The sequence below is a fragment of the Phocoena sinus genome, chromosome 3, assembly GCF_008692025.1.
Source record: "Phocoena sinus isolate mPhoSin1 chromosome 3, mPhoSin1.pri, whole genome shotgun sequence".
Lineage (NCBI taxonomy): Eukaryota > Metazoa > Chordata > Mammalia > Artiodactyla > Phocoenidae > Phocoena > Phocoena sinus.
The window spans coordinates 14,429,542-14,447,383 of record NC_045765.1 but is presented as its reverse complement, the minus strand read 5'-3'; the positions used below and the strand labels follow the sequence as shown (position 1 = coordinate 14,447,383).

At 54.1% G+C, this 17,842-nt stretch overlaps 1 protein-coding gene across 11 annotated transcripts; it reads left to right on the top strand.

The window, feature by feature from the left end:
• Positions 1-624: 624 nt before the first annotated feature.
• Positions 625-17,720, top strand: LOC116751775 (BOLA class I histocompatibility antigen, alpha chain BL3-7-like). Of its 11 annotated transcripts, XR_004349336.1 has the most exons (10): positions 629-989; positions 4,719-4,826; positions 7,707-7,886; positions 9,955-10,215; positions 11,610-11,885; positions 14,247-14,516; positions 14,635-14,730; positions 15,059-15,091; positions 15,269-15,412; positions 16,180-16,634. XR_004349336.1 is itself a non-coding variant. In XM_032628100.1 (9 exons), the coding sequence occupies exons 5-8, from the start codon at positions 10,101-10,103 to the stop codon at positions 15,066-15,068; spliced, it is 885 nt and encodes a 294-aa protein (XP_032483991.1). In that variant the 5' UTR covers positions 625-989; positions 2,090-2,223; positions 4,719-4,826; positions 7,707-7,886; positions 9,955-10,100; the 3' UTR covers positions 15,069-15,091; positions 15,269-16,634. The 11 variants fall into 11 exon arrangements, 6 of the variants coding, with proteins under 6 accessions (XP_032483991.1, XP_032483989.1, XP_032483987.1 ...); XM_032628100.1 differs by adding an exon at positions 2,090-2,223 and having other exon boundaries at positions 625-989; positions 14,247-14,730; positions 15,269-16,634; XM_032628101.1 differs by having other exon boundaries at positions 15,269-16,634.
• Positions 17,721-17,842: the final 122 nt, after the last annotated feature.

The following is a 17,842-nucleotide window of genomic DNA, read 5'->3' as shown; positions in this document are numbered from 1 at the left end:
TTGACAATATTAAAACTCAACAAACGTTGTGCTCTAGACTCAGATCATTACAATCCGGCTTCTCTCCTGTTGGCCTGGCAGGACACCATGTGTGTGGTGGCCCCAAGACAGCGCAAAGCTGTACTTCTGGCCTTTCCCTCTGTTGTGTAAATTGCTCCCCTCACTCGCCCCAATCAGGATCACCAAAGCTCTTCCTATGAATTTTCAAATATCAGAAAAGGCCCAGCTGAAAACTATTATCCTGAACATGGGAATCCCTGGTCAGAATTCAGGGGGTCTGTGAACCCAGATGGGGAAAATAACCTTTATTTTCACTAACTTCTAGCTGAAATTTAGCCATTCATCCCGTGATGAGTAGAGGTAGCAAAGCTCAGTGGTGTTAGCAGGACCGTTGCCTCGGTCCCAACAGAAACCACAGGTGTTTCCGAATCACATGACAGTTGTCTCAGACACCGCCCGACTTTCCAAATGGCTGTAACTTGAGCTTCACTGCCTGGTCTCGTGGTCTCGTTTCGTGAGGCAGCAAAGAAGCATATGTGCTATATTTCACAATTACCGCAAACAATTGGGGTTTTTTCATGTTTTCTTTTCCCGAGCCCACCAGAGGGCGCCATCAAGGACCTGCGGGCGGGCCCCAGGGTGCGTGCGGTGGAGCCACAGCCAGAGCGCGGCCGGAGCCTGAACCTGAGCCAGGGCGGGGTCGCAGCTGCCGCGGCCCTGGGAACACTGAGCGCTCTCCCGCCCGGACCCCGGCGAGGGACGCGTCCTACTGTCGGCCGGCGGCCGGCGTTGGCATGAGGCCCCTGCCCCACAGCTGAAGACGGACTCCACCGGGACCGGCACCCTGGGGCAGCGCGTGAGGCTGCCGATCAGGCGGCCGCAGAGTCCCGGGAGTGCGCGGGACCGGCGGTCGCCGCCGCCACCACCGCCACCGCCGCTGCTGCTGCTGCTGCTGCTGCTGTCGGGACTGGTGCGGGAGGGCGCAGCAGGTAACCGAGCGGAGAGGTGTGGGAGCCGGGGCGGACCCCCAGTCGTCCCCCGGCCTCGCGCCTGTGGCGGTGCTAGGGAGAGATCCACCAAGAACGCGGAAGCTATTCTGGGTTTGGGGGAGGGGGCCGGATGGTGAATTGGAGAGCTGATCCAAGATCGCAGGGGTCGCTGAGCCCCGGGCTAGGCAGGGCCCTTGTTTTGCCGCCTCCCATTTCAGACCCCTGATCGGACTGAGCGGTCAGGAGGGTGGGGACCCTGGGGGACCCAGCCGACGCCACAGCTTCCTGGGGGTCCCTTGGCCTCTCTGGAGGACGCCGCTCGCGCTCAGCTCCCAGGGCTGGGTCCTCCAGGAAGGCCCTGGGGAAGCTCCGTGGAGGCAGGAACCTGAGCGCCGCCTGCACAGCCTCTGCCTGCTAGCTCGGCGAGGCACCTGCCCATCGCTATAGGTCTCCCTGGCTCCTTGGCGAGGTTCTCTCGGGTTGCCCGGGCAACCCCTTGTTGAGGTGGCGGGTGATGCGGAGCAACAAGGATTTTTCTGACCTAGCGGGGAATTTCCATCCTTTAGCCATTTCCGTTCTGCGCGCAGAACTGCAGGGCCGGACCTCCCCCGGGATTCCCGACCGCTCCCACCGAGCACCGCCCACCCTGACCGCACAGATGCCCGAAAGTTTATTAGCACAGGCGGGAAGTGTCCACCATCATGGCAGTAATAATAGCTGATGTCCTTTATTCCAGGCTCTGTTCCAAGGGCTTCATGTCCAAGAAGCCATTTCGGCTCTTAGAACATACAAAATTTACAATTTACAGATTTAAAATAGGGCCCAGAGCGGGTGCTAGGTGGCAGCACTGGGATCCAGAGTCAGAGTTCTTAGCTTTTTTGTGCTTGGACCCTGTCTCAGAATGTTTTTAACACAAAAAATGAAATACATAGGATTCCAAAGGAACCCAATTATGTTTTTATAAAGCTACTAAAAATTTAAATAGAAATATAAGTTTATGATATGTAATATATGTGCTTCTAAGTTAGCACATTAAAGAATGCATTAGATAGCAACAATTCCCAGAATTTGGAAGTAGTGAGGGTAAAGCATATTTCCAGGTGTCTGCAACAACGGTCACGTGATTCGAAAACATCTGTGGCTTCTATCAGAGACCAAAGCACAGGTTCTGCAAATCCTGCTGAGCTCTGTTGCCTCCATTCAGCATGGAAGAAAGGCCAAACTTCAGCTAGAGGTTAGTGAAAATAAAGAGATTATTTTTTCCCTCCAAGTTGAGGCTCCTGAATGCGATAGGATGCATCTCCGGGAGGATTCAACCCTCAGCTCCCCGTGGGAAACACTTGAAGGAGAATCATCCTGGATGTCTGGGCAGGAGATCAGTAGAGAGAATGGCGCCAGGGATGGGGACGAGTTTGGCCAGTGTCCCTGGAACAGGGACCCCAGGGGAGTGGGGCTGTGAACCTGAAAACCAGGACTGGTTACACTGTGTCTCTCGGCCAAGACTAACCAGTCCTGTTCTCAGGTCCACACAGCCCCTGAGGATCCTTCTTACAGCTCCCCCCAGGGGTGATACAGGGGCGCATAGGCGATTCCAGTTCTGCATGGCAGGGATGGTCATGGGTGTGTGTGCATAGACCCTGTAGCCTTGTGAGGGGAATGGTCAAGGCTGGCCCAGGGGGACAGGTCCCCAAGCCAAGGGGGAGGGAAGGAATGGAGGGTGACCCTGGTGCATGCCAAACTGTAGGAAAGAGATGGCACATGGCAGGGAGGTAGCTAGGCATCTCCAGCAAGCCCCCTCAAACACTCCTGGGTGCCAGGCTTTCCCTGCAGGAGGTGGGGAATGAAGAAGTGGATTTCAAGGGGCAGATGTCATGAGTCATGCAGCAGGGAGTTCTAAGCCTCGTAGCAGCACCCTATGACAAGGATTCAATTATTATCCCCATGGTAAAGATAGGGACACTGAGGCTCAGAGAGGTTAACTGGCTACCCAGGGTCTCACAGAGTCTCACGGCACGTTAGGATTTGGGTTCCAGGCTGGCTCTGGAGCCCATGCTGCCTCAGGCAAAAGCTGAGGCAGGGAGTCCTGGCCCGGTGAGAGGAGATGGCAGAACTAATCTGTGGCCCTTGGGATCAAAACTGTGAGAGACAGATTAAGTAGAGATAAATGATTACAAAGCTGGTTACTACAGCAAAGCTGGAATTAGGGCCTGGGGAGTGGGGGTGAGAGCAGGGTAAGGGCCGTCCTCTTGGGTATCTGGCCTGGGCAACCAGCGGGCACCGAGACAGGAGCAGCATCGAGGGCAGGCTAGGGGAGGGACTGCAGAGGCCAGTCCTATAGAACTTCACGGGCCACGACCACTGAGACTGCTTCTGGTCTCCCTCTTCCCTTTTCCACCCTCCTCCTCATGTGCCCTTGTTACTCTGCCTCCCGCTTCCTGCACTCCATCTCAGGTTCATCTAAGCCAGGGATTCAGGGTCCCCTCCCTGCTGTCCACAGCCACACCCTTTCTCTGGCCCAGACCTTGCCCTTGAACTCCAGCCCATAGGACCTGACCCAATTTGGCCTCAAGGAGAAACTGAGGCACGAAGAGGCAATCTAGCCCTTTTTTTTTCCTCCCCAGACTCACCTCTTGCATTTGTAGTCGTCCCTTGACCTTGGTTTTCCTGAACACACCACACTCTTTTTCATTCCAGGCATTCCCTTGTGCTAGTGCTTTTGCCTAGAGCAGTTCTTAAACCTTAGAATCACCCGGAGGGCTTGCTGAACTACAGAAAGCTAGGACCCACCCCCAGAGCTTCTGACTCAGTAGGGCTGGGGCCCAAGAATTTGCATTTCCGCAGGTGGGGCTGATGCAGCAAGTTCTGAAACTACACTAGACTCACACGAGCCCAAAATTTCCTTCCCTCCTCACCCACCCTACTGCCTGGTAACTCACACTGGTGAGGTCTCCTCCAGGTTTCAGCCTACAAGACCCCTGACCTCAGCACCCTCCTGCCCCAGGACGCCCCCAGCACCTGGTACTTCTGCTCCCCGACACTTGTCAGCCCCCACTGGCCTTACTGGATCTGCTTGTGTAATTGCTCAGTTGTCCCCTTCCCTGCCGGACCTGAGCTCCCTGGGGGCTATGTCTGTCTCTCTGTCCCCACACACACCCCCACCTGGCTCAGTGCCTGGCTTGTAGTAGGTGCTCAATAGATGTTTGTCAAATGAGTAATATTGCAAGCGGAGAGAGGTCAGCGCTGGCACAGCTGAGCAGGTGGGCAGGGCAGAGCCAGGTAGAGCCAGGAGTACCTGGGCAGCACATGAGTGCTGGGAGTTTTCAACGCCCGCAAGTGTGCAGCCCTCCGTTACCCCCAAATCCTCTAAATCCATATCAATGGCAGGATAGTCAAAGCAGCGTTGGGCAGCCGGATCCTGGTTTCCCTCCTCTCTAAGTGGGAACAATCAAGACCTGCCTTACAGGAATGTGGGGAAAACACCACGAATCAATACTTGGAAAGCTCAGGAACCACACCTGGCACCAAGGCCCAGACCTCAGCCCTGCTGGCTTTGTGCCTGGGTGCTGGGGGGAGCTTCCAGCCACTCCTGTGGCAAAGGCCCCACGTCCCTCTTCCCTTTCAACGTGCCTCTCATTGTCATTCCGTACTCTCTCTCCCAGCAAACATAAGGATGCGTAGGATGTTTATACCTTGAGATTCATACTTCCCTTTTCCATTTCTCCCTTGCAGAGAGTCCCTGGGGGCTGCCCTTGGTGGCCGATAGCCCGGCGGCTAGGGCAAAGGTGGTGATGGCAGAACTGGAACACCTGAAGTTGGAAAAGAAGCCATGGCCTACAAGTAAGATCGTGCCTATCTGCTGAACAAGGAGTAGGATGGCGGAGGCCAGGAGCCCCCAGTCTGCAGGAGGCCGTGTGCACAGTCTGGGAATCTGGTGGACTGTCTTGGGGTGGGGGAACTCTGCCAGGGTAGAGGACACAGAGGCCAGAGCCTTTGGAGGGTGTCCCAGGGGATGAGACCTGACCTCCAGTGAGCTGGCCCCTCACTCAGTCATCTTTCCCCACCCCCGACTCCAGCTCTCTCCTTCCCACGGCCACCTCTCCCTTCAGAATAGGAAAGCTCTAAGACTAAGAAGATGAGGTCTCCGTGCCTGTACTTCTTCCTTATTTTCATTATCTCACCGAATGCTCTAGCACCCTGGAGCAGGTCAGTTAATTGCACCCACTTACAGATGAGGACCCCAAGGCTTGGAGCTGTGAAATAACTTCCTCAAGGCCACGCAGCTAGGAACTGGCAGTGCTACGTGGATTGTGGGGGAAGTGAGGCAGACGCACAAAAGTCTCCTGGGCAGAGTGGGAAAGGGGCTGGCCTCCTCCCTCCTCCACCACAGTCAGAGGAGAAGGTAAAAGGCTGGGCCAAAGCGGGTGCAGGACTGCTCCTTGTTGGGGGCTGGCCACATGGCCCAGTGACCAGGAAGTGGCAGTGGAGGGGGTCGGGAGTGGGAAGCTGATGATACAAACAGGCCCTGAAGCAACGATGGGCATGTAGCCACTTCCTTAGGCCGTGTCACAGCAGGAGCAGATCCCCCTGGACGCCTGCTGTGTGTCCCCCACTTCCTCCTGCCATGGTCCCACAGTGCGTGGCACTGACCCCCCAGCCTGGCAGCTGGTATCACCTCCAAAGCCAGGAGGTGGCCTCCTTCGGCTTCTTTTGCCACACTCTGGGCTGCAGCCCAAGGCACGATGATCCCCCCTGAGCCCAGTTAGCAAGTGGGAGTCTAGTCCCAGCTGAGACGGTCCTCCTGGGGAAAAGATGGGAATGGGCAGGGTGTGAGCCCCTGCAGAGAGCCGGCTGGGCTCTCAAGACCATCTGGCAGGCAGAGCAGAGAGCAGTGGGATTTTCAGAGAGGAAGGGATGGCAGGCCCCTCCCTGGATACATGGGAGGCGGTACCTGGAAGTCAGCTGAGGGGAGTCACAATCACGAACTTGCCCTAAAAGCAGGTCCTTGACTCTCAGGATGGGTACCAGATGCCAGGATGTAGGCCATGGTGAAGCAGTCCAGGGCAGAGCAGATGCCAGGAACCAGAGCCCTCGTGGCAGGGAGGGCTAGGCCAGAGGACTATATCCAGGCCATTCCAGACACCATCTGGACAAGCCTGGGAAGGATTCAGAATTCAGCCCCTTCTTTCACCCCTTCACCTACTACACTGAATCACACCACCATTTTATTTTCCCCCTGCATTCCTGCAGCAGCCTCAGAACACCCCAAGCATGCCCCTGCCTCAGGACCTTTGCACTGACTTTTCCCTCTGCAGACCTGGAATTCTGTCTCCCAGATCTTTACGTGCTGGTTCCTTGAGTTCTTTAATAGTTTCCTTTCTGGGAAGGCCTTCCCTGCCCATTCGATCTAAAATTTTCAACTCCTCCCCTGACATTTTGTATGTCTCTTGCTTTATTTTTTTCCCTCAGCACTTATCACTATCCAGCCTACCATACCTTTTACTCCTTTATCTTGCTTATCCTACATTCATGTAAGCTTCCTGACAGCAGGCACTTGGGGCTCTTTGGGTTATCCCAGCATCCCCAAGACCTCGGAGGTAGCCAAACGGTAGGTGCTCAGAAAGTACTTGCTGAGTGGGGTGGCAGCGTGGGCCCTGCTGGGCCATATGATCTAGGCTGCCAGGATAAGCAGAGCTGAGCCATCTTAAATTGCAGCCAGGATGGTGTCTTGGGAGGGCAGAGGGTGGAGAGATGCCATGGGGAGGGGCCTTCTCATGTGTCCCCAGCCACTCAGTGTCACCCAGAAGTGGGTTCACTAAAGGGCGGGTGCAAGCCAAGGATCACCTTGAGAATCTGGGTGCGCAGTCTGTTCCTGCCTTTCACTACTGGTGTGAGCTTTGCAGGTGGCTTTGCCTCCCTGTGGCTCAGTTTCCCCATATGTCATAGATAGGTACAAGAGTACCCTCCTGATAAAGTTGTTATGAGGGCGACCTGGCCAACATCTTATAAAGTGCTCAGGACAGGGCCAGCCCCTAAGTGCTTTAAAAGTGTTTCGTAAATTTTAAAATATATGTATACATATTGATCGACTTCCCTTCATTTTAACCACAAATAACTGGCCACTAAAGCAGCTAACATTAATAAATAGTAACATTACATAGTAAGCAAGGTCGTGCACCTACCCTAACAGAACGACCAGGTGTGTGTTGCTCCCTTTCCCATCAGGCCTGACCTCAGGATCGCTTGCTCTTTCCTGCATTTTCCACACCTGGGGAAGAGCACATCAGCCCCTTCACGGCCTCTTTGCTTAGGTGATGGGAGCACCAGGGTTCCTGGGCCTCTACTTCTGTGTCCCTCAGTCTTTGGCACAGCTTTCAGAGGATGTCCTTGCTCCCAGATGGTGCATTCTCCTCCCTCTCTCTCTCCCTCCCCCCTCCACTACCCTCCCCCGGCCCCAGGACTCACTGACCACCAAACTCTCAGGACCTAATGGGCTTCAGTCGAATACTATGTGTTTCCTGTAGCTGCTGTAACAGATGACCACAGCTTGGTGGCTACGAGCTACACATTTATTCTATTTCAGTTCTGGAGGTCAGAAGTCCAAAATGGGTTTCACTGGGCTGAAATCAAGGTGTTGGCGGGGCCAGCTCCCTAAAGAGGCTGTAGCGGAGAATCTGTTTCCTTGCCTCTTCCAGCTTCTAGAGCTGCATTTCTTGGCAGGTGGTGTCTTCCTGCATCTTTCTCTTCTCCATCTTCACATCACCTTCTCCTCTGACGTCATGGACTCTCCCTCCGCCTCCCTCTTCTGAGGACACATTAGGGCCCGCCTAGACAATCCAGGATAATCTCTCCATCTCAAGATCCTTAATTTCATCTGCAAAACTCCTGTTACCATATAAGGTAACGTTCAAAGGTTCCAGGGATATCTTGGGGGGCCATTATTCAGCCTACCACACTATGCTTCCTGAGCTGTGGAGACAGAGGCAGGACAGGAAGCCCAGCTGGCATGGCTTCCTCACCACCCAGGAGGCCAGCAGCTACCCAAAGACACAGGATCTTTGCCCTCCCTCACTTCCAGGGCAGGTAGAGCTGCTGCAGATCAGAGCCAAGGAGTGGGTGGGTCACCTTGACACAGAGAAACCGTAGCCTCTGTTCTCCCCAACGCCTTTGTGCCTGTTCACAGCTGCCAGCCGAGGAGCACCCCACACTGATCTTAACTCAATGGTGTGCAAGCAAACAGCACCGTGAGAGGCCCACACCAGCCCAGACCCGATGTTAACCCTTCACTCAAACACTCCTAACACGGACCCCTCTTGCCTCCCATGAGGAGGTTTCTCCAGCCATGAGAAGAGAACACCTCTTTCCTCAGCTTAGAAAAAGGCAGCGAACCCTGGGGAGAGAATCTGGGCTGCCCTCTTTCTAGTGCATGCCTTTGAGTGCTATACGTGGCCTCCCCTGGACCTCGGTTCCTTTATCTGTAAAATGGGGCCAACCACACTGACCTCTTAGGTTTATTGTAAAGATCAACTGAGATAGTGAGTGAGGAGCCGGTAAACCAGTGCACACAGTGGTCATTCCAAAAATGGCAGCTGTGATTATTGTCACTGCGATTCATGTTCTTATTTTTTGTCCAGTTCAACAAAGGCCAGAAGTAAGTGCTCACTGTGTGCCAGCTGTGCTGCTAGGCCCTGGGGAAACAGCGATGACAGAGACATATGTATTGCCCACCCTCATGGAGTCCACAGTTTCACAGGGAGCACAGGACACTATTGAGACCCCTCTGAGGGACATCAGGCTGAAATCAGGAGGACTTCCTGGAGGAGGGGACACCTTACTGCAACCTGAGGAATGAGGAAACTGGCTGAGAGAAAACAGAGAGGGGAGTGCCCAGGGCAGAAGAAACAGCAGGCACAGAGGGCCTGGGCGGAGTTTGGTGTGGCCTGAAATAACAAGAAGGCAGTAAAAAAAGAGCTGTGAGTGGGGAGATGTGTTTGACTTCTCCTTTCTCACTTGAATGTTCAACCATCGACCACCTACTGTGTGCCAGAAGCTAATCTAGGTGCTGGGGAAACAGAACAATCCATACAGGAATCGCTGCCCTTAGGGAGCTGACATGGCAGAGGAGAGACAGACCATTAACAAGACAAACAAAGTGCATATTCTCTAGGAAGTGTAGTGCTATGGAGAAAAATAACAGACAGGAGTGTTGAGGGATAAAAACTTCTGAGCAAGAAGTTTTTAAAAAATTAGGTAAGAGAGTAAGCCAGAGATATCTCTGAGAAATGTGGCCTGAGTTTCTTAAGATACAGCATTTGTTTTAATAGCTTGAGTCAGGACTGGCTGCTAAGTAGATTTCATCTCCAGCACCAAGTTTAATTGATGAGTTGGCGCTTTTGGAGACATAGTAGAGAGGCAGCATTTGGACTCAAAGAGAAAAGAGATTGACTAGTAACGTCTGCTGTGGGAGCAGGAGGGAGTGGGGGATGGAGTCAAGATGCCACCAGCTTGGCGGCAGTGATTCAAGCTAAGAATGATGGCCAACCTTTCCCTGGTATGTCTGGGCAGTGAATAATTCCACATACATTAAGCTTCCAAACAACCAACTCTTAAAAAGAAATCTTTTTAATTTGAAATGGGAAACCAGACAATCATACTTATTAGAGATGAGTATAAAGTATGAGTAAGTAGGCCCTGAGTGAAGAGCTGAGAAACTTTCTGGGAAGAAAATCCATAAGCCTTAATGCATGAACTTCGTTCTCAGTGTTTGACTGATTCTGTCTATATTTAAACTCTTTGGATGCCCTTATTTTTTCCACTGAAATTCCCAGTTCTTGCTGATAACGAATTCTCTGGATACATTTCCACTGCCAACCCTACCCAGCACACTGACCACCCCCCCTCCCCGACCCCCACCCAGTGCAGACCCAGGCAGTCCATGTGAGCCTGAGACCGGCCTGTGTTTCCACAGGGACACACTCGCTCCACTACTACTACCTGACCCTATCAGAGCCAGGCCCAAGCCTCCCTAAGTTTCTGGCTGTAGGCTACGTGGACGACCAGCCCTTCATCCGGTTTGACAGTCGTGTGGGCAAGGCTGAGCCCCAGGCCCCATGGATGACGCCAATGGATGCCCAGTACTGGGAGACGGAGACCAGGAAGCAGGAGAAATGGGCGGAGGTGCAGCAGGTGGAGATGTGGACGGTGATGGGCTACCACAACCACAGCAGCGGTGCGTTGGGCGGACTCCCCGTGCTTCACGCTCTGCACGCTGACCCTCGAGGCAGCCATGCCTGTCATAGGGTGTGGGACAAGCTTCTGATACTTGGCTCTTCTCAGTCTCCTTCCCCCACAGGCCAGTGCAGCAAGCATCCACAGGAGCAGAGGGCCCATGATATCTCCCCCTCTCCCCTTGGCTACCCAGGGTTCTGGACCTCAGCATTCTGGGAGTGGCTTTTCCCTGCCTCACGCACCACCCTCAAATCACACCTGCCCACCCCAGGTCCTCAAGATGCCATCTCAGCTTCCCCATCTCAGCGACAGCGAGCTTACAGCTACCACCAAGGCTGCTGCTAATTCTCCATAAAGCGCTTGTGGAGCACAGCTCGTTCACACAACACCCTCCTGCTCTGTGGCCAGACACACCCAAATGACCAGACTAAAAGCCTCGGGTCCCCAGAGGCCTCAGAAAGAGTAGATATAGGGCTTCCCTGGTGGCGCAGTGGTTGAGAGTCCGCCTGCCGATGCAGGGGACACGGGTTCGTGCCCCGGTCTGGGAAGATCCCACATGCCGCGGAGCGGCTGGGCCCGTGAGCCATGGCCGCTGAGCCTGCGCGTCCGGAGCCTGTGCTCCGCAACGGGAGAGGCCACAGCAGTGAGAGGCCCGCGTATCGCAAAAAAAAAAAAAAAAGAAAGAGTAGATATAAAGGACTGAGCCTGGGAAGGGCTGTGCACCAGCCCAGGGCCCCCGGGATAAGCATGGCATGACATAGTCTTAGCACTGAGGACGTTATACACCCATAAGTAGTGTGGGATATGAAATAAGGATGTGTCTAAATATGAACTTGAGTGTTCGTCCCACATGAGAGGCCCAGCAGGTTTCTCAGCCCAGGCTGCTTATCAAAATTACTTGGGAGATTTTTTTAAATAAACTTATTTATTTTATTTATTTATTTTTGGCTGCATTGGGTCTTCGGTTCTGCGCGTGGGCTTTCTCTAGTTGCGGTGAGCGGGGGCTACTCTTCACTGCGGTGCACGGGCTTCTCACTGCGGTGGCTTCTCTTGCTGCAGAGCACGGGCTCTAGGCGCACGGGCTTCAGTAGTTGTGGCTCACGGGCTCTGGAGTGCAGGCTCAGTAGTTGTGGTGCACGGGCTTCGTTGCTCCGTGGCATGTGGGAGCTTCCCAGACCAGGGTTAGAACCCGTGTCCCCTGCACTGGTAAACGGATTTTTAACCACTGCGCCACAGGGAAGCCCCAGTTTTTGTTTTTGTTTTTGTTTTTTAAATGCTGACACCCTGTCCCTCCACCCTTTGGAGGCCCCTCTGGGTGGTGGGCTTCTCCGTGCCTCTCAGGGACTTGACACCCCCGGCCACCACTAACCAAAGCCTTCTTACCTGCACACACAGGGATGCACAGCGCTCAGCGCATGTTCGGCTGTGAGATCCAGGAAGACGGCCGCTACAGGGGCTTCTGGCAGTTTGGCTACGATGGGCAGGACCACCTGTCGCTGGACCTGGAAACCCTGAGCTGGGTGTCAGCTGAGCCCGTGGCCATGCGGACCAAGCACTGGTGGGAGACAGAGCGCTGCTACGCAGAGTACGACAAGGCCTACCTGGAAGGCCCCTGCCTTGCCTCTCTGCACAGATACCTGGAGCTGGGAGGCCAGAGATTCAGCCGGAGAGGTAAGGCCCACCCTGTGGCAATGCAGAATGGCCCCATGCTCCCATTCTCGAGAGCCATCCCATTTGACAGAGAAGCCTTTGGGGGGGGGGGGTGGTGAGGAAGCAGGCAGTGTCCCCCTGGTCCCAGACAAGCCCACTGGGACCCAGAAAGATGGCCAGCTAGCCAACAGCTTTTTCCTGCAGAGGAGGAAGAAAGCCCAGACCACAGGCCTTCAAGTGAGGTGGAGTGGGGAGTTCTGGAGTCTCCACTGTCCCAGTGTGGTCTTGGAGAATAAACCCCCTTATTCTGGGCCTCATTTTGTTCATCTACAGAGCGAGTGGGTTAAACTAGGTGCTGATAAAATCCTTTTGGGGTTTAACATCCTTTGGCTCTGCTCCTTGGGAAACAGACCCCAGGCCCCAGGGGATAGCATCCCTCACCACTCCCTGGACCACTGGGGACTGCCAGGGAAACTGAAGCCCTCTGCCCCTCTCCTCCCTCATACCCCTCATGCTAAACATGCTCCCCAGACTCCAGGTGCATCGCAAACTTCTCCTGAACCCAGTCAGCAGGGCTGGTGACACAAGGGCTGGGATGGACACTAGGGAAGGTGGGTGCTTTGGGGTGCCGAGGGTGAAAGCCTCGCGGCTGTGGTGGTCAGGGAGGCTGCTGGGGGTGGGGCTGATCAGAGCACCCAGCACACCGTCTGGTGATTGAGCAGTGGGATGTGAATCAGTTGAGGTAATGGGGAGGATATTCCTCAAAGGGAGGACAGGACAGGTAACATCAGGAGCAGAAGATGTGATTATGAGAGCAGAGCGTGGTGGTTCAGGGCTCAGGCACTGGAGCCTAGCCTCTAGATACACAGCTCAGCTCCAGGATTTGCTGGCTGTGTGACCTTGGGCAAGTTACTTGCCCTCTCTGTGCCTCAGTTTCCTCATCAGTATCATGAGGATGGTAATAATACCTGCTGCCTCCCCAAAGCAAACATATTGGTGTGCGTTAAATAAGTAGTGTGGAACTCTCGTTCAGCACCAGGTGTTGTCCTATGTCCTTCACCTGGTAGATTAGTCAGGATTCTCCACAGAAACAGAACCCACAGGATGCACAGAGAGAGGAAAAAAGAGATGTGTTCTAAGGAGTTGGGTCACATGACTATGGAGGTAGAAAAGTTCCAAGATCTGCGGTCAGGAAGCTGGAGACCCAGGAAGAGCTGATGTTGCAGTTCCAGTCTGAGACCAAAGGCCTGAGAACCAGGAGAACCAATGTGTAGTTCCCGTCCGAATGCTGGAAAGTTCAAGACCCAAGAAGAGTCAGTGTTTCTTTTTTTTTTGCGGTACGCGGGCCTCTCACTGTTGTGGCCTCTCCCATTGAGGAGCTCAGGCTCCGGATGCACAGGCTCAGCGGCCATGGCTCACGGGCCCAGCCGCTCCGCGGCATGTGGGATCTTCCCGGACCGAGGCACGAACCCACGTCCCCTGCATCAGCAGGCGGACTCTCAACCACTGCGCCACCAGGGAAGCCCAGTGTTTCATTTTTTGAGTCTCAAGGCAGGAGAGACCCGTGTTCCAGCTCAGTAGTCAGGCTAGAGGAGCTCCCTATTACTCAGCCTCCTTGTCCCGTTCAGATCTTCAGCTCAGTGAATGGGCTCACGCACATTGCAGAAGGCAATCTGCTTTACTGAGTCCACTGATTCAAATGTTAATACCACCCAGAAACACCATCACACACCCAGAAAGATGTTTGACCAAATGCTTGGGCATCCCGTGGCCCAGGGAAGTGGATACAGAAAATGAACTATCAACCCTGAATTACGTCATTTGGAACTCGAACTCTGAGCGGAAGGAATGATGAAGGAAGGCCCTGAGCGCTGGCAGAGGGCTGTGGACCAGAGTCAGACTGGGCTTCACGGCCAGGATGTCCAGCTCCGGAGCCCACAGTCATAACCATTCTCATTATAGGGTCAGAGAAGTATCATCCTTCTTGCCCTCATTTAACAAAGTCTTATTGGGCACCTCCTGTATGCAGGAAGTCACAGGGGGAAGTATGTCAAGCCTCTGAGAAAACCCTAGAGTCTCTGTAGGGAGAAGGGGGAGGGTCAGTCTAGGGCCCAACAGCCCCACCCAGGACCCTCCTTGGAGGTTGGGGGCAGGAAGTCATATCCCCCTCATGGAAGTTCCCGGGACAGTGCCCCTCTGGAATGGTGGGCAATGGGTTGTCCCTGCTTGCAGCAGTAATTGGGTGCCTCCCCTGGAGAGAGACCCTGTCCCTATTTCCTTGTCCTCCACCCTGGAGGATGCGGGAGGAGCCCGGGATTAAGCATGAGGGATGGGCAGAGCGCAGGCACTCACCAGCCTTCCTCGCTCCCCCTCTCCCTGCAGAGCCACCCACAGTGCGGATAACAGAGCACTCGGCCAAGGATGGCGGCACCATCCTGAGGTGCTGGGCCCTGGGCTTCTATCCACACAACATCTTGCTGAGCTGGTGGCTGGGGGAGAAGGAACTGGACTCCGAGTATGCGGAGACACGCCCCAGTGGGGACGGCACCTATCAGACGTGGGCGGCTGCGTGGGTGCCGGCGGGGAAAAAGGCCCAGTACACCTGCCGCGTGCAGCACTCCAGCCTGAACCACACGTTCACTGTGTCCTGGGGTGAGGAGCTGGGGCTTGGCCCGGAGCGGGTGAGGAGGGGCTGGGGAGGGCCCAGGGCACCTGGAGACAGTCCCATGGACTGGGGGTGGGGGGGCCCCTTTTCTCTGTCTTCTCTTAGAGTCCTCTCATCCTGGACTTACTGCCATGGTTATCTCCCTCGTCCTGGTCTTGCTGGTGGTGGTTGGTGGTGTGACCTTGACCAAGTGCATTCAAGGTAGGTGGGGAAGAAACAAAGGAGTGGGAGGCCCTCTGGCTGGTCCAGCCTTATGGGGGGGAAGAATACTGTGCTCCCATCCCTGCAGCTAGAACCGTTCCCTCCTGGGGAGCAGCAACTACTGCTGAGGTCCTGCCCCCTGTCCCCCACCTGTGGAAAAGCTCAAACGTCCCCACCCCACAGCTGCACACCACTCCGAGGACCCTGCAGATCCCACAGTCAGGGGAGACCACTGGGCCTGACTTTGGGAAGGGCCCAGGGCGGGAGCGGGAGGGAGAAGGTGGGGACACACCACCCACCTCCTCTCTTGTGTTCTCTTTCCCCACAGCCAGGAATAAGGAATCTTACGAGCAAGCCCCAGGTGACTGTGGGATGGACCGGTTGGGGAGAGAAGTCCCAGGTGTTCTCAAGCATGGCGGGGATGCCTTGGAATTCAGGATGGGGGCGGGGCATGGGGTGGGTGCTTTCCCTGGCCTCAGCCTCCTGCCCTATCCCACCATCCTGGAGCCGGGGTCACCTCCCTCCTTTCTCCCTGCAGGTGGAGAGGACCCCCATAATTCCCAAAGCCCAGCAAGAGCAGGGGCTACTCCACTCATCTGCTGACAGAAGGTCACCGCCACAGATCAAGGAGGTGTTTTGTGGGGTGTTTGGGGACCTGAAGGCCCCCGGCACTGGCTGGCTGGTATGAAATCTGACTGTGAAGGGCCCACCCCACCCCAAAACTGAGGCGTCCTCACCCCTATCAGTCTTGTTACAAGTGGTCTGTACCACTAGGATGGCTTTGCCATCTTCCTGAAGTCCTTTTAAAAGTCTAATTATTTCCTGTTTAGGGGATGGGGAGAAGGGCAGTAGTAATTCCTCAGATTGTTTTACACTTGACAATTTGCAAAATGGTTTCATGTTAAGTGTAAATCCCACTTGAGCTTCTCAGGCACCCTATGAGAGTCTGGCTATGTTATTCTCATTCCCACTTCCCGAACGTGAAAACCAAGGGTCTGGGCAGTCAGGGAAGAACCAGAATAGTCAAAGAGTTACAGGGGCAGCGTCCTTCATGCACCTGCTAGCGTCAGGAAGAAATGGCTGAATGCCTGCCTCATTTATAAGTGTGTTCTTTTATGTATGTCTGATCCGCCTTTGGGAAGATTAGAGTGTTGGGGCTGTGAGGGTGTAGGGGAGGCGGCAAGGGTGGGAACATGTGTATGTGAGGGTGTGTGGGTGTGTACGTGTGAGGGTGAGAGGATATAGGGTGTATGTGAGGGTGAGTGTATATGTGGTGTGTGGGTGTCCTTGTGTATATGAGGAGAAGCTCAGAGAGACAGGTGCCTGGGGGCCTGTTCGTTGGTCCCAGGCAGCTGGAGGATGAGAAACAACACAGGCCATATTTTCCATTATTTCCTGTCCTTTTGAATGATTTGAATTTTTACAATAAGCACGTGTTACTTTTACAAGAAGGGAAAGACCCCTTTTCGCTGTGTCCCGTGGAAATGCTTGTGAAGGATATGTCTGGAGAAGGCCCAGCCTCACCTTTGCGTCTTCAGTGGAGCAGAAACCCCATGTCTCCTCTGTGAACAAGAATCCAGTCTCACGGCCATTTGATGTGCTAAGGGGCTGGGACTCCAGAGCCCTGGCAGAGAGAGGGAGTGCTCATAAAGGACACAAGGCCAGACCCCTCCCAGGGCACCCTCTGCCTCCCCTTCAGCTGACCCCAAGGTGTGACAGAGCCTCCCGTGGGGACTTTTGAAACCTCCGTGTCTGCAGCCCTGGGAGGCTCCGAGCCTGAGGATGTGAACGACTGTAATACTAGAAAAAGATTCAGCCTGCGCTGGTGGCCTGCAGGGCCTCAGCAGTGAGCTTGTAATTATCCGATTGTCCTGAAGACGTGTCTTAAATGTCTGTCCTTCTCAGTGATGATGTCATGTTCCATATATGCTGAGCAAACCACATGCTAAGCAGGGTACTAAGCACTGCACTGTATACTAAGCTGTTTAATCCTCAAAGCGCACCTGTGCGGGATAATTAATGCTCCTGTGCTACAGGTGAGGAAACTGAGGCCCAGGGTCCCACAGCTGGTTCATGCCAGAGCTGGGATGTGAGGCCAGGTAGTCTGGCCAGTGCACCAAAAGTCTCAATGACAACTGTGCTATTCTGTAAATAGGCAAGCAAGTACAGGTCTGCAATCCTTTATCCGCAATTCTGAAATCCAAAAAAAAACCTGCCAAAAGCCAGAAGTTTCTTCCTAACTTTGTCGTCATAACCTGACCTGGGGGACTTCCCTGGTGGTCCAGTGGTTAAGAATCTGCCTTCCAATGCAGGGGACGGACATAGGCTCGATCCCCGGTCGGGGAACTAAGATCCCACATGCTGCGGGGTAACTAAGCCCATGAGCCGCAACTACTGAGACCGTGTGCCACAACTAGAGAGCCTGTGCGCCACAACTACTGAGTCTGCTCGCTCTGGAACCTGCGCACCACAACTAGAGAGAAGTCTGTGTGCCACGAGGAAAGACCCCATGTGCCGCAACTAAGACCCAACGCAGCCAAAAATAAATAAATAAACATTAAACTAAAACTAAAAAAAAAAAAAAAACTGACCTGGGTGAGAGGTGGGAAGAAAAACAAACAAAAAACCTTAAAGTGAAGTCAGGTTCTGTGCTTCCACTGCAGGGGGCGTGGGTTGGATCCCTGGTCGGGGAACTAAGATCCCATATGTCGTGCGGTGTGGCCCCCCAAAAAAAGTGTTATTCATGTTCATTTATTCCTCTAGTGCGCCTTTTCACAATTTTCCACAGAAATATTGATCTGGGGGATTATGGAGTGTCACCCCAGACCCCTCTGGTAGTATTATGTAATATTCAGCATCCATACCTGGGTAGCTTTCTAAAGCCCAAAGAATTCTAAATTCTGAAATACATCTGGCCCTAAGGGTTTCAGGTAAGAGATTATGGACCTGTATTAATAAGGTTTTGCAGCAATAAACATGTTTTATTTTTACAGTTGTCTGACTGGTGAGACAAGTTAGGAAACAGGGCAGGTCTGGCCCCTACAGATAAGAGGCACAAGTGCCCAGGTGGACCCTCAAGGTTCCCTCAGCCCTGGATTCACTTAGGTCCTCC